General features: G+C 35.7%; 1 protein-coding gene across 2 annotated transcripts in view; it reads right to left on the bottom strand.

Moving 5' to 3' along the window:
• Positions 1–221: 221 nt before the first annotated feature.
• FBXL5 (F-box and leucine rich repeat protein 5) overlaps positions 222–16679 on the bottom strand; it is a 46701-nt gene continuing 30243 nt past the window's right edge. For both annotated transcript variants that reach the window (XM_027039630.2, XM_027039655.2), the window contains exons 10-11: positions 8074–8222; positions 222–1021 (exon numbers count right to left, since the gene is read on the bottom strand). In XM_027039630.2, the coding sequence (XP_026895431.1) occupies positions 945–1021; positions 8074–8222 (226 nt within the window). In that variant the 3' untranslated portion in view covers positions 222–944. The remainder of the gene's footprint in view (positions 1022–8073; positions 8223–16679) is intronic.

The following is a 16679-nucleotide window of genomic DNA, read 5'->3' as shown; positions in this document are numbered from 1 at the left end:
CTCCCACTGTCTTTTCACACAGCAATGGAGACAGACATACACAAATTCTGGCTACTGCACAAATAATTTCAAAAAAGACCATTCAGCTCAACAAAATTAGGTATCTGTCTAAAACTGCCAGGATCATGACTTCATGGGAGCTCAAAACAAAATATTTAATCTTATTTTACACTAATGTAAATGTGAATTGAGATTTCTAATAAAATCAAAACACCAAAAAATTATTTGGTAAAGTCCTCAAAGTAAATTTTATTGATACATTTCTTCAAAGGATTGTGGAATTTTTAAAAATCCCTTCCAAATTTGACAATTTAGGGACAGTGGTAGGAACCAGGAGTATCTGAAGAAAGCAAATACAAATACACTGGTGCTTTGCTAGCTCACTGAGCTAACACCAAGAAGCCAATTTATTCTATTATCTTAAGGAACCTTACATATGGGTATGTTTGAATTGGCCCTCTGAGAATTGTTCAAATAAAGGAAACATGGGGAAAAAAAGACTGGTTTTCAAAATGTGCTATCTTTGAAAATAAAACTTCAGAAATGTATGTTTGAAAGGATCTGCAAAGCTTGGTACAGTGTTTATATATAAAGAGAACCAATAACCCCCATTGACTTTAAAACTCAAATTAATCTAAAAAATACTCCAAATGGCATGGCATTAGTGACATTCTTTTCAAAGCATTCCATTTAAAAGAAAACCAATAAAACTGTTCTCGCCCTTATGAAAAGATCTAATCCCTTTCTAAAACAAAAATATGATTGCAAGAGAAACAACACTGTACAATTCACTGGTAAGTTAAGATTTCTGAGGCTGTAAGACATGGGGCCAAAACAAGTCACACTCAAAAAGGATGGTTAACACAAGAAATGTGCTATAAGTAAAGTGCATGAAAGGAAGCCTGCTCAGCTAAATGAAGTAGACAAAGATCAGGAGTCAAGGGTCATTCGCCAGAGCGGCAGCAGGCTCGAAAACCACACTGCAAATTCTGGCATCCGCTGGCGGTATCAGCATGAGGACCTGTATAAAAACAGAAAAGTGTGAAAGGAGGAATTTCTTAGAGATCACGTGAAAGAGCTAAGATATCTGACTTTTTTTTACTAGCAATCCATGTATAACATAGAAATAAAATGTCCCAATGATTGTATAAAAAATTAGACACAAAAATAGCCAACAGCAGTTCTACTTTAACTGGCCCAAAATCTATAGGCAAGAAGGGAAAGAAATAATTGTTTTGGCAACAATCTTACAAAATAAAAATCTAAGACAAAAAGATAACCCACAGAAGTAATGTTGTAGGGTAACTTAACAGATTTCTTAAACTGTCAACATCCTTCCTAGAAATATAATTAAGACAAAAACAGCCCCATCCATAATACATCAGCTAAAGAATCCACTATTCAGCAATTACAGTAAACATTATATTCGAAACTTAAATAAACTATATAGACATAGACTGAACACGTTCTCCTTATTTTTATTTAACATCTGTAGCAAAACAAATGGTGAGAGTTACGTGAAATTATCTTCCAGAATTAAGTATATAATCAATGATTAGCTAAATAAACATATCTAAGACATAATAAAACCTGTGACTCGATTAGAAAGAAAAATAAAACACTGTGGAGTAACTGACATTTTATTCCAGTCACATTACGCTACCCAAACACTAGATAAAAGATCCATTAGGGAACACAGCCCAGAGTGAGAAATATCAAAGGAGAGATATCATGGCACATACACAAAAGTTAAGTTCTTTGAATGAATCACAGTTTTCATAAAGGCAGGCAAATGTGCAAAAGGATGTTTTAACTATACCAAAGCCTTTCAGTAGGTCTGCACCATGAACAAAACCAAACTACTTGCATTTGTTATTTGTGATATGTACAGATCATACACTATGTAATTTTATACACTATGTCAAATGGATAATTGAAAAATCACGGTATTCTGGATTGATATCTAGTTCAACTCAGAAACATATTTCAAATAAGCTTTGTTTTGTTTTTTAAAATAGCAATCTGTTTTTTAAAGTAGCAATGCAGGGCACCTGGGTGGCTCAGTTGGTTAAGCATCCAACTCTTGATTTCAGCTCAGGTTCTTGATTTCAGGTCACAGTTCGTGAGTTCAAGCCCCATGTCTGGCTCTACACTAAAGTCCAGAGCCTGCTTGGGATTTTCTTTCTCTCTTTGCTCTCTTTCTCCAACCCCTCCCCTGCTCAAACATGTGCACACGCTCTCTCGCTCTCTCTCTCAAAAGTAAATAAATGGCGCCAGGGTGTCTCAGTCGGTTAAGCGTCTGACTTCGGCTCAGGTCATGATCTCATGTTTCATGGGTTCGAGCCCCGCATCAGGCTCTGCAGTGGCAGTGTGGAGCCTGCTTGGGATTCTCTCTCTCCCTGCCCTTTGCCCACTTGCGTGCACACTCTCTCCCTTTCTCTCTCAAAATAAATAAACTTTAAAGAAACATCAAAGAAACAGATGAAATAATAGAGTAGTAATCCACTGCAAAAGAAGGCATTTATGTTAACATCAACATAAGAAAAAGACTACTTGCATCTAAACACACAAAACACTTATTTCCCAGAATTTAACTTTTCCTTGTAGTCCCAAATGGCATACACAAAATACCAAGGGCACATTTCTTTGGATATACAATCAATGAAGTATAATGTTTATGGATTTCAATATGGAAATAACACATCTTTAAGAAAAGAAACTAATGACCTTTACCAGCATATGTGGGACTGCAATGGGTTAGGACTTCATTTATTTTCAAATACTTATGTTTAATTTTAAAACAGAGGTGATGCCTGCAATGTGGGGCACAGGTACGGGAGCGGGCAATGCTAATACGGCAGAAGATCGGTCACACGTTTATAACTGCCAAAGTCAGTAACACATGAGGCTTCATTGTATTATTCCATGTTTATAGGTTTAAAATTTTTCCTAACAAAAAGTTTAAAATTATTTCAAATATAAAATTGAATTACAAGCCCATTTTTTATTTAATCAAAATTAAAATCTGTTCTATTTTAAAAAATGAAAAGTTCAGTGTGTCAAATATTTAAAATTCACAAAGCAGCATTTTGTTATTATTTTCCCTGAAAACAAGACTCCAGGTTAGCCATCCTAACCAAAACCAAAACGTCCTAGAACATATTATCAGATATGTATTAGAAACTCTTCTCCCACAACCTTTGACCAAGTTTTCCTTCTGAACAGATTTGCAGTGTTTCCCCGTGCCACCTTTTCCTAGCTCGTCTTTCCTCACCCTGTAAAACACTCGTTCCTGCTCTGCTTGCCAATCACCTACTACCGATCATCAAGAGCCAATCTCCCGCCTCACTACCATGGCCCTGCCTGACATGCAGTCCTAGGATGAAATGCTTAAACTGGTGGATTCTGCAAAAACGTATTTCTCAGTATGTAATTCTACTCTAGAGTCTTTAAAAGGGAGAAATAAGAGGAAAGAGACTTGGAGATTTTAAGACAACTTTCCAACTAAAACTCCCTAAAATACTTTAAAATTTCCATATTCCTATTTTTTAAAAGGACAGAAAGGTAAGGAAGAAACTTTATGCTGAATTCAACAATGGCCTGGGGAAAATCGGAAGTGTTGGATGAAAGCAAGGCAAGTGAAGCACAGTTCTAAGGCAGGGAATAATAAAAGGGAGCTGCCAAGGGGCCAACAGGATCAAGGAAGCTCTTCTAGAGATTCCTATCTTTCCAAACACTAAACAGCTGGCCACCATCCTCTCTAAAAAAACAGGCTCAGCAGCTTCAGGTCTACCTGGGTCACTCTTTGCTCTCAAAAGTCTAAAGGATGGTACTAGAGATAACAGGGGAAGAAAAATGTGTGTCCCATATTAGGTTGAAAGTAACCCAGCTGCTTATCTGTCAGCATCTCCGTATTAACATCACAAAACAAATTCCCCACTAACATTGATATAAGATGTGCCCCCTCCTTCAAATATGCACTAGAATATCTGAGTTTCAATGGGATTCTAAGTATACAGAGTGAAGAGACAGAATTAATATGTGTTTTCAAATCAAAAAGTAGAATCTGCAGCGTGTGGGTGCCTCAATCAGTGGGGCATCTGACTCCTGGGTTTCAGCACAGGTCATGATCTGATGGTTTGTACCAGCAGCTCAGAGCCTGCTTGGGATTGTCCCTCTCCCTGTGTCCCTCCCCAACTCATGCCTGCTTGCACTAAGACAGAAAGACAGAAAGAAAAAGAAAGAAAGAAAGAAAGAAAGAAAGAAAGAAAGAAAGAAAGAAAGAAAGAAAGAAAGAAAGAAAGAAAGAAAGAAAGAAAGAAAGAAAGAAAGAAAGAAAAAGGAGGGAGGAAAGGAGGGAGGGAGGAAGGAAAGAAAGAAGGGAGGGAGGGAGGGAGGAAAGAAAGAAAGAAAGAGAAAGAAAGAAAGAAAGAAAGAAAGAAAGAAAGAAAGAAAGAAAGAAAGAAAGAAAGAAAGAGAGAGAGAGACAGCAAGCAAAGCAAAGCATTGATCGATCTAGAGAAGGTGGTGGGTACTTAAACAATAACTACAATACTATCTCAAAACTACAATCCCGTCTTAAGGTTACAGACCAGGTGTCTGATCCTAATAATCATGAAAGTGATGTCAACCATGAGGAGATTTTATTCTATTTAAAGGCCTAGGGCAAAGCAAAAGTAAAGATAACCACTGTTTTTAACTTTGGTTAGTCTCATATTGTAGTAAACAGAAAAGAAGAGCAGTTTCCAAAGCATGAAAACCACAACCAAAGTTAACAGTGAGACTCTTAAGCATCACAGGACTGTTTGAAAAGGGAATAAATGGACAGCAGAAACAGTGAGGCAGCATTAGAAAGAAATGTAACTAAGATACCTCCTACATTATTTTGCCAAGTACCTCAAGCAGCCAGCTGCACTTCCATAAACACTGACAACTCAAAGGCAGTTTCCCTTTAAATATTTGACTCATCACCAGCAAATGTCTATGTTGATATAGAACAGAAAACTCAAATGGTTATAATATACAAAGGCTAAATTACATAAAGGAATAATAAAGAAACAAGGAAAATAAAATTGGCATTATTAAATTTTTAAATGCATGGTAAAAAATAAATTTTACAAGAAAGCATTTTTAAAATATTAGATAAAAAGAGCTAGAATGTTAACTATAGTTATTTCCCCAAATTTTTATTACTGATTTGTTTTTCCTGGATTTTAAGTATATCATTTATGCTGTATATCTGCACTTACCTTCACTTACCTTTAATTCCTCTTTAACTTAAATTAGAAACATAAGAAAGCAAATCATCTGAGACTGTGTCACCTCCAGAACTATGAGCTAATCTACCTTAATTCATAAATTATACAGACATGGAAATGCAGATAAGTACAAAAAGTTTATTTGCTATCATTGTCCAAGTGTTCTTCAAAGCTCCAAAACTATGCAATTCCATTTAATACTTGTTAAATGACAGAGAATTTCTTAAACGTTATGGTGAAGAAGCCTTCTTTTATATTTAAATCTTAACATTATCAATCAAATAACAAATGTAAATGTCATGAGGAATCATTCAGAAGAATAAAAATGGCATTTTTTAATCAGTGCTTAGTACAGTGTCTTGCTCGCAGTAGGTATTATTTGGATATCTGGTACTAATTTATCTTCTCCAAAATCTCTGCCAGTGCTTAGGTCATCTGCTTTACTTATCACTCATTATTTAGTTAATGAGTATCGTTTATCAGTATTTACTTCTTTTAGTTAGTGAGCTGGTAGCTAACTATGTACGCTTTCTTTTGACAAATACGTTTTTAAATGTTACTCAAATACTTAAAATAGTCTGTTACCTAAACATGCCCCCTATTATTCTAAAACCATATATAAAACATATTAACTACTTTCTGAAAAATTAAAAATAATAAAAAGGGGACCCCATAAGTGGTCAGTACATATTTACTGTACAAATTGAGTCGTAGCAAAAGAGGCTGGATCAATGGTGTCATCTTGCAAAACTGGATACAATGCAACTTTTATTCTAATACTTTCTAGGTTGTCCATAAGTCCTTTTAAGGAAAAAATTCTATCAGAAGATTACTTTAGGAGCAACTGGCTAGAACTCCGGAACACAAGTTAATATGATAAGTCATCCTATAAATTTTAAAGGATCTCCATTTCCCCCGAATTATGTTTTAAGAAGCTGTAAAGGAAGACTTAATATTGGATTATACAAACACTATCAGTTTCCTTTCAAATCTTTCAAAGTCAGATATCTTCATTAAAATTCACTTATTGAAAATTACCACTCATTTATCAAAAAAAAAAAAAATCACATTCAACAAGAGGAATGTAGCAGCTCCTTTGGAACACTTTAATATTTATATATTCAAAACCAGTTAAGATGAAATAAATTCTAACATCCTAACAAAATGCAAAAGACTTTAAGTATTTAACTTTACCCCATCACCTAAATTATTTCAAGAAGTTTTAAAAATTTTGCATGCAAAACAAGCAGGCAGATCATAAAAATGAACTGAAATCCAATCTCCCCCACCCTGTAACATCTACATACCCCAAAACAAATCTAGCAAATTCAATTGTGACATTTATTCCCACAAACATAACCTATGCTAAAATCATCTGTGGGCAATTCAAGTGCAAGACAAAGATGAGAATGTTTTCTTATAAAAATAACTGCTTACTGGTTACTTTTCATAATATGTCCTATAAACCTTGGGAAGCACAACACTGCACGTACAATGACAGCCGTGCATTAAAAAAAAATCTCCCATCTCAAATTCACTGCCATCTACAAAAGCAGCAAATTGTTCATGGAAGCAATCAAACTTACTTGTTGTACACTTAGAGTCTGCAACTAAAATGACATTCATTCTCACCATTCCTGGATTATACACTGAAGGCAAAGAAATGCTCCTATTTAGTGTTGCTACTTCAAGAACAAGGGAAGTCATCTCCTGCGTGACCAATGTGATTCCACAAATAAAAGAGCTTCAATCTCCTGTCTCTTTATATGTATTTAAGGAAAATCTAATCTCCCAGAAATAGCAATTTGCTAACTTCTCTGCCTACAAGTATGTCATTAAAGAGACCATTCCTCCAGTCTTCCTGGCTCCTGTCAATTGTTCTCCCTGAGAGAAACTCAGCTGATATTCCTGTCATCTTAAGATGACACAGGCTTTCAAGGAACAGTTTATGGTGTAAAAAGGTGCACAGCAGAATCTGAACTATACAAATATTTTTCCAGTTATAAATACAGGGGGTGATTTGCTTACTAATAATTGAGGAGGAGCTTTTTATATGCTTCTAGAAACTTCAGTCTCTCCTAGTGACTATCAAAAGCCCAAAAGGGCATCGAATACCTTGAAAAAACATACTCAACAGGCTCACAGGTTAGGGAAGGTTTAAGAAAAAAAACAAAACAATCAAAATAGGTATTTATCTAATGACTGTTAAAAGTAGGTTCAGGAATCAATCTCCATAACACTATAGGAATTTTAGTCATGTCTAAAGCAACTCAGCCTCTTCGATATCACATGGCAACCCCACCTCAAACTTCCATGAGATTGATTTGGAACCAGAGCCAGGATCCCCAAGAGGTTCCCATTACCAAAGTCCTCCTTTTCCAACTGCATTTTTTAAAGTTGTCCCACGAGAAAACTGAGTGATCATCCCTAAGAAAGCAGTGTATCTAGAACATCAATACATCTAAATTGTTAATGAGTGCTACATCACTAGAAGAGTTTCCTAAAATTTTATAATAATTTTAGTATTTCTACAACTTACCATTTAAGAATGTATTAAACTGCTACATATTCCAAAAATCTGGCATGATAGATATTTGAAATACCCATCTGCAAGAAAAACTTACCTTTACAGGAGCTAATTAATGAAAACATGTGATTTTTTAATTTTATCAAATGTAAAGGAATACCACTGGAAGTAAAACAGTTTGGTAATTACAAATCTAGAAAATTAAATACAAACCCTAAGAATTATCAGAACTGCTAAAATTTTTTAAATCTATTCCTTCAAAATTATCTCATTATTAAAAGGCATTACCGTTAATGTTGTCACAGTAGTAAAAGTATTCATCGTTTAGAGAAGGACATGCTGAGACCAAATCCTGCAAGCCTGCACCAGTTACAGTAAGACAACCAGAGAGATTAAGGTGCTCCAAATAAGGCAGCCCTCCTCCCAGAGTCAAAACCCTGTAAGAGAAACAATCCAACAATTAGAATATATTAATCTATGAAAATTATATATTCCTATGGCCTACTGGACCACTATTAACAGATCTTCCAATTTGATAATGACAAAATTCAAGAATTTCTATAAAACACGGTAACTAACCTCCTACTTAGGCAGCAGTAATTTACCTGAGAAAAACTTCTTACATTTTTCCTCAAGACATTCAATAAACAAGTCTATGAAATTTTTCTTTAGAAGAACTTAACAGTAACTCAATTCTTAGAAAGAAGTACTAAATCTTGGAACTATAATCTTCATTCTCCTACAGACTAAGTGAAAATTATCAAGAAAATTACGGACTAGTTTTGGCAGTTCCTCAGAGAACATACAACCCAACACTTCTCCTAGGCATATGCCCAAGACAACTGAAAACATATGTTCACATGGTAACTTGCAAAGAAATGTTCTCAGCAGCATCATTCATAATAGCCAATAAGTGGAAGCAACCCAAATTTTAATTAATTAAAATGAATGGATAAACAGACATTATATAGCCATAAACTACTGACACATGCTACCAAATGGATGAACCCTGAAAACATCATGCTAAGCGAAAAAGGCCAGACACAAAAGGCCACATAGCATATGAATCTATTTTTTTATTACTTAAAAACATTTTTTTTCATGTTTATTTATTTTTGAGAGACGGAGACAGAGCACGATCAGGGGAGGGACAGAGAGATAGAGACACAGAATCCAAAGCAGGATCCAGGCTCTAAGCTGTCAGCACAGAGCCTGATGTGGTGCTTGAACCCATGAACTGTGAGAGCATGACCTGAGCCAAAGTCAGACGCCCAACTGACTGAGACACCCAGGCACCCCGAATCGATTTTTTTAATGTTTCTATCTTTTGAGAGAGAGACAGAGAGAGAGCATGAGCCAGGGAGGAGCAGAGAGTGAAGGTGAGAAAGAACTGCAAGCAGGCTCAGCGCTGTCAGTGCAGAGCCCTACATGGGGCTCTAACCCACAAACCATGAGATCATGACCTGAGCAGAAATCAAGAGTCAGATGCTCAACTGAGCCACCCCTGTATGAATCTATTTACATGAAATATCCAAAACAGGCAGAATAGGCATAGAGACAAAGTAGATCGGAGGTTGCTAGGGGCTGGGGGCAAAGGGGAATAACTGTTAACAGTATATAATTTCCCTATGGTATGAAGAAAATGTTTCTGAATTAGTGCTGATGCTTGCCAACCTTGTAAATCTACTAAAACCACTGATTTGTACACTTTAAAAGAATGAATTTAATGGTAAGTGAATTACATGTCAGTTAAAATGAAACCCTAATGGCATATCCTAGAATAAAAACATTAATATAAATAGGATAAAATGAGAAGTGAGCTAAAATGACAATGACAGAGCTAAAAAAATATCAGGAACAAAACTGAGAACATTAATTTTCTGTACAATATAAAGTTCTGAAAACTAAAACAGTCTATCTTAAAAGAGATGTCAAGGGGCACCTGGCTGGCTCAGTCGGTTGAGCGTCCAACTTCAGCTCAGGTCATGATCTCACGGTTTGTGAGTTCGAGCCCCATGTCCAGCTCTGTTCTGACAGCTTGGAGCTCGGAGCCTGGAGCCTGCTCGGATTCTGTGTCTCCCTCTCTCTCTGTCCCTCCCCCACTTGTGCTCTGTCTCTCGCTATCAAAAATAAATAAAATGTAATTAAAAAAATTATTTTAAAAAAAAGATGTCGAGAGGCTCTCATTGAGCTTAATGTGAAATCAAACAAGTCAAAAATAAATATGCAATTATAATACCATATGATGTACGGTCTCCCAGGAACACACAGAAGGGCACTGATGGGGGAAGGAGAGGGACCCAAAAAGGTTTCCTTTAAGAAGGGACATTTAAACTGTGATAGAAAAAAAACAGAAATTGGCCAATAAATGTATGTTACAGACAGAGAAAGCAAATACAAATATCTAAATGTAAGAAATATGGTGCCTTGGAGGAAGAGAAAATAGATGCATATGGCTAAAGATAGGATGGGTGTGTGTGGGTGGGTGTGTGGGTGTGTGTGGGGGGGGGGTGGGTGTGTGTGTGTGTGTGTGTGTGTGTGAGATGTCTGTTTCTTGTCTTTTTTTTTTTGGGCAGGGGTGAGGATGTGACCAAATCAAAATTCAGAGATTTAAGAAATAAGATATAAACTACACAGGTAAGCAAAGGCCAAGAATTTAGACTTAACCAAAGTGCAACTGAACTCATTGAAAGGTTTAGATGGAAGAGTAATAACAAGTAATAAGAAATGCATTCTAGGGAGATCACTCTAGTCTGCTTTTTACCACCAATGTCCAAGTATGTCAGGCACAAGCCTAACCCATAAAATGCAGGATGAATAAAACACAGGTTCTGCCCTCAACTGGGGAAAGAAATATTTAAACAAAGTATTGACAATATATGCAATAAGAAAACAAAAAGTTACAGAAATATACAGAAGTTATAGAAACAATACAGACCAGGGAATGATTCCAAAATAGTAATCTTTAGAGGAATAGAACAAAATCCAGAATTCAACAATGTATAATTCACATTATCTGGTATCCAATCAAAAACTACTAGATTTTCAAAGATCAGGAAGGAAATCAATCAATAGAAACAGACCAATAAATGATAATGATAGGATTAATAGACAATGACTTTAAAACAGTTTTATATTTTAAATATGCTCAAGGATTTAAAAACCATACAAACATAAAAGAACCAAAAAAACACATATATTAATGGCTTTGTATGCTTTTGTATATTTACATATATTATTGTATGTTTATGTGTGTGTATATACATATATATATGGAGGGGAACATACCAAATGAAACTCCTGTACTACAGATGAAAAATACAATTTCTGAAATAAAAACACACTGAGATTAGCAGTGATTAGACACTGTAGAAATGATTAGTGGACTTGAAGACACAACTAGATTAGCCTAAATAAAGCAGTATTACCACTACCACCACCACCAAAAAAAAAAAAATACCTTGGTATTATGGATTAAATTGTTATCACCTCTCTCCCCCTAAAAATATGCTGAAGTCCTAACACCTGGCATCTATAAGTGTGACTTTGGTTGGAAATAAGGGCTTTGCAAATTTAATCAAGTTAAGATCAGGTCACTGGGGTGGACCTTAATCCAATATGACTGGTGTCCTTGTAAGAAGAGGAAAATTTGGACATAACAGAAAATGCCACGTGAAGACATAGACAGAGACTGGAGTTATGTTGCCACTGGCCAATCAAAACACAGGTCTACCAGAACCTGAAAGAGTTAAGGAAGGATCCTCCCTTAGACATTTTAGAGGGAGTATAGTTTGGCCAATACCTTAATTTGGAAAGCTAGCCTCTAGAAGTGTAAGAAAATAAAGTCTATCATTTTAATTACCAAAGACACTGCCATTTAACATAGCACTTTATGCTCTAGCCAGAGCAATTAGATAAGAAAAATAAATAAATAAAAGACACCCAGATTGGAAGGGGAGTAGTAGTGAGATTATCTTTGTAGAAAGATCTTACATGTAGAAAACTCTAAAAAATTCATACAAAAAACTGTTAAGAGCTAATAAATTCAGCAAAGTAGGATACAAAATCAACATGCAAAAATCAATTATATTTTTATATACTAGCAATGAGCAATCAGAAAAGGAAACTAAGAAAATTCTATCTACAATACCATCAAAATTTTTAAATACTTATGATTTTAATTGAAAAGGCAAAAGACTTAAACACTGAAAACTAAAACTACTGAAAGAAATTAAAGAAATGAAAACAGGGACTCAAACACCTGTATGCCAATTTTTACAACAGCATTACTCACAACAGCTAAAAGGTATAAAGGGTCCAAGTGTCTAATGATGACATCAATCGATAAATAAAATGATGCATAAATACACTGGAGTATTATTCAGCTATAAAAAGGATGAAGTTCTGATACATGCTACCACATGGATGAACCTTGAAAACACTATGCTAAGTGAAACAGGCAGACACAAAAGGACAAGTGTTATGACTCCATTTATATGATGTATCTAGGATATAGAAATGATGCAAATACACAGAGACAGAAAGTAAAATAGAAGTTACCAGAAGCTGCGAAGGAAGAACAAGGAGTTACTGCTTGATAGTTATAGAGTTTCTGTTTTGAGTCTTGAAAAAGTTTTAGAACTGTATAGTGGTGAAGGCTACACAACACTGCAAATGTACTTAATGCCACTGAAATGTACACTTAAGAACGGCTAAAATGGTGGAACACCTGGGTGGCTCAGTCGGTTAAGCATCCAACTCTTGATTTCAGCTCAGGTCATGATCTCATGGTTCACAAGACTGAGCTCCGCATAGGGCTCCGCGCTGACAGCATGGAGTCTGCTTGGGATTCTCTCTCTCCCTCTCTCTCTGCCCCTCCCCTGTGCGTGCTCTTTCTCTCTTGCTCTCTCTCAAAATAAATAAACATTAAAAAAAAAAAAAAAGAATAGCTAAAATGGTAACCTCTATAGAACATATACTTTACCATATTTTTTTTTCTTAAAATGCATACAAACCCTGGAGCAAATATTAAGTAAATGAGGTACAAGCCAATAGGAGAAATAAAACAAGATGCTAAAAAGTACTTAATAAATCCAAAAGAAGTCAGGATAAGACAGAACAAGAAAAGATGAAACAAGAGGAAAACAAAGAGCAAGATGGTAGGCATAAGTTTAACAATATCAATAATTATATTAAATGCAAATGGTCTAAATACATCAATTAAATGACAGAGAATACCTGACTGAACAAAAAAAGTAAGACCAGGAGCACCTGAGTAGTTCAGTTGGTTAAGTGTCTAATTCCTGATTTCAGCTCAGGTCAGGATCTCACGGTTCATGAGATCAACCTGCACTGAGCTCCAGGCTAACAGCATGGAACGTGCTTGGGATTCTCTCTCTCCCTCTCTCTGCCCCTCTCCTGTACACACATGCACTCTCTCTCTCAAAATAAAATAATTTTTTTTAATCTTGATTTTTTCAATGTACATTTTTATAGTCAATTCTCTTGTCACAAACCCTATATAACCAATTTGCCAGAACTAATTGCTATCCCATCCCTGAACAGAACATAATGACTAACGCAGGATATCCTGACAGCTCCCAATTAGCACCTCTGTTCCCATACATTAAGTTGTATGAGTGCATGAGTTATATCTGTTCTCAAACCTACTGACATCAATTGTACTTATTAATGTAATTGAAATAATTTTTAAACCAACATAATACAAAAATTGTTTTTAAAAATTAAATTTGCATTTATTTCCTTAGCCTTTTTCCCAAGAAATACACATAAAATGCACTAACTTTATTCCAATCTCTACTCAAAAAATGCTCTTTTCAAAGCCTTTCCTGTCTATCAAATATGAAGGAGCATTCTCTGTATTCTCTATAAACTAACTTTACTTTTCTTCAGAACATTCAGTCTGATATTACATGTTTCCTGACTATTTCTACCACTAAATTATACACTCTATGAAAGCTGGGAATGTGTCTTATTTACTCTGGATCTGTAGCAATTAGAACAGTGCAAGTTATCTAGTAGGTGCTCAATAAATATCTAAATGATTTAGAAAGATTCCTTCAGGAAACTAAAGAAGTCATCTGCACTCAGATTGCAGACTTTTTCAGTTAGCTACCAGTCTAAATGATATTAGATGAGATATTCCTATGTGGTTCCCCGTTATCAAAATTAATTCTTCCTTAAATTCAAACTCAAAGTGTTTATTTCAAGGATATCTCATATGTAAACTCCTCACCACTACCTGTAAAACCATAAGGCAGAAATGCAATTTATTTCCATTCCCTATAGCAGTAAAGTTTTTATTTGTTATTTCTAAGGTTAATAGTATCAAAATTTAATAATAAGTGCCAAACTCACACTATGAAGTAACAACTAAAAATCACTTTCATGCTTTTCTTCAAATTTCACTTAGGAATTCACTTCCTGCCTTGGAGGGAAGTAGGGGTAGAAACTCTTTAGTATTCAAACAAAGCCCTATAATTCTTCTGTTAGGTGAAATATGCCCCTTTCTAGCATTTTCTGAACCTTACCAGAAAGTTTCTAAACCCTTTTTCACTGAAAGCAAATAGAAGAAACATCTTAATTAGATTCATCAAAAATTTTGACTCCCTTTGAAATTGGTTTTTAACTATGCAGAATTTTTAATAAATTCTGGCTTATTTAAAAATATACCAACAAAACTAAAGAAACACAGGAAAACTGCCATTTCCTCAGACATCAACGCAGTTCTGAAATATTACAAATGGTCATATGTCTTATTTCATTCTTTGGACAATAAAACTGGTCACGTTGAAAACTCAACTGAGAGGTACCAGGCTTGTTCTCAGGGTTGTGAATTTGAACCTCATGTTGGATGTAAACATTACTTAAATAAAAAGAAGAAAGAAAAGAAAAGAAAAGAAAAGAAAAGAAAAGAAAAGAAAAGAAAAGAAAAGAAAAGAAAAGAAAAGAAAAGAAAAGGAAAGAAAAGAAAGGAAGGAAGGAAGGAAGGAAGGAAGGAAGGAAGGAAGGAAGGAAGAGGGAGGGAAGGGAGGAAGGAAGAGAAAAAGTAACTAAACAGAGCCACAAATAAGTTTTAATACGGCACAGTAGTAATGAAAATGATAATGGTATTGGAAATGAATTTTAGGTTTTAAATTGAACCAAAAATTCCTTTTACTTTAAAACCAAGTTACATTCAAACACAACTAAAGCCACATCAGGAATACATATATAAAAAACACAATAAAGAAGCCTGGATGACTCAATCGATTAAGTGCCTGACTCTTGATTTTGGCTCAGGTCATGCTCTCACAGTACACAGGTTCAAGCCCTGGGCTTGGGCAACAAGCCCCGGGCTGGGCTGACAAAGCCAGAACCTGTCTGGGATTCTCCCTCTTGCACGCACTCTCTCTCTGCTCTTCCTCTGCTCATGCTCTCTCTCAAAATAAATAAGTAAACATTTTAAATATATATATATATATACATACAATATGGGCACCTGGGTGGCTCAGTTGGTTAAGCGTCCAACTTTGGCTCAGGTCACGATCTCACAATTTGTGAGTTCAAGACCTACGTCAGGCTCTATGCTGACAGCTGGGAGCCTGGAGCTTGCTTAGATTCTGTGTCTCTGTGTCTCCCTCTCTCTCTGCCCCTCCCCTGCTCATGCTGTCTCTCTCTCAAAAATAAACAGTAAAAAAAAAAAAAAAAAAAAAAAAAAAATTAAAAAAAAAAATATATAGTAAAAAGTTTAAAAAGGAACAAAATGAGAATATGGTTGTCTTTTGCTTTTTATTGCTTTAACTACAGTCTATGCATTTGGGTTTGAATACACAGAAAATTAATGGAATGATGCACAGCAGCCCAACCATAATGGCAGGAGTTACCTCAGGGGGAAACACTTGGTACAGGACTTCTGAAAGATTTTTGTAATAACCTCATATTAAGTATCTTTTATAATGGTAGGGAAGTATTAGGTTTTGTGCTTGGTAAATTCTTCATCATAAAATATCTGACCATCTGATTATTAAAGAGATCTGGTAAGGGGCCCCTGGGTGGCTCAGTCGGTTAAGTGTCCAACTCGTGATTTCGGCTCAGATCATGATCTCAGTTTGTGAGACTGAGTCCCACGTAGGGCTCTGTGCTGACAACGTGCCTGGGATTCTCTCTCCCTCTCTTTCTGCCCCTACCCCACTGGTGCACACATGCTCTCTAAATAAATCAATAAATAAGTAAGTCTGGTAACATTCAAATCTACACTGACCCTTAAAGAACATGGAGGTCAGGCATGCCAACAATCCCCACCTCACACAGTAGAAAATCTGAGTGTAACTTTTGACTCCCAAACACTTAACTACTAATAGCTCACTTTTGACTGGAAGCCTTACCCATATCATAAACAATTAACACATATTTTACATGTTACATATGTATTATATACTGCATCCCTACAATAAAGGAAGCTAGAAAAAATAAAATGTTATAAAGAAAATCATAAGGAAGGGAAAATATATTTACAGCACTGTACTATATTTATAAAACAAAACAAAACAAAACAAAACCCTGTGTCTAAGTGGACCCACACAGTTCAAATCCATGCTGTTCAAGGCTCTACTGTATCACAGGGCAAAAAAGAAAACACGTAATCAGTTTCCAAAGGCTCATATCAAAACTAATCAGGGGTGCCTTGTGGCTCAGTTGGTTGAGCTTCTGACTTTGGCTCAAGTCATGATCTCATGGGTTCGTGAGTTTGAGCCCCTGCATTGGGCTCTCTGCTGTCAGCAAGGAGCCACTTCCAATCCTCTGTCTCCCTCTCTCTGCACCTCCCCTGCTCATACCCTCTCTCAAAACTTAAAAAAAATAATAAAAAATAAAACATTAAAAAAGGTAACAAT

This window comes from Acinonyx jubatus, chromosome B1 (genome assembly GCF_027475565.1).
Source record: "Acinonyx jubatus isolate Ajub_Pintada_27869175 chromosome B1, VMU_Ajub_asm_v1.0, whole genome shotgun sequence".
NCBI classification, from domain to species: domain Eukaryota; kingdom Metazoa; phylum Chordata; class Mammalia; order Carnivora; family Felidae; genus Acinonyx; species Acinonyx jubatus.
Note: the sequence above shows the minus strand (reverse complement) of the source record. Positions and strands in the feature narration are given on the sequence as shown.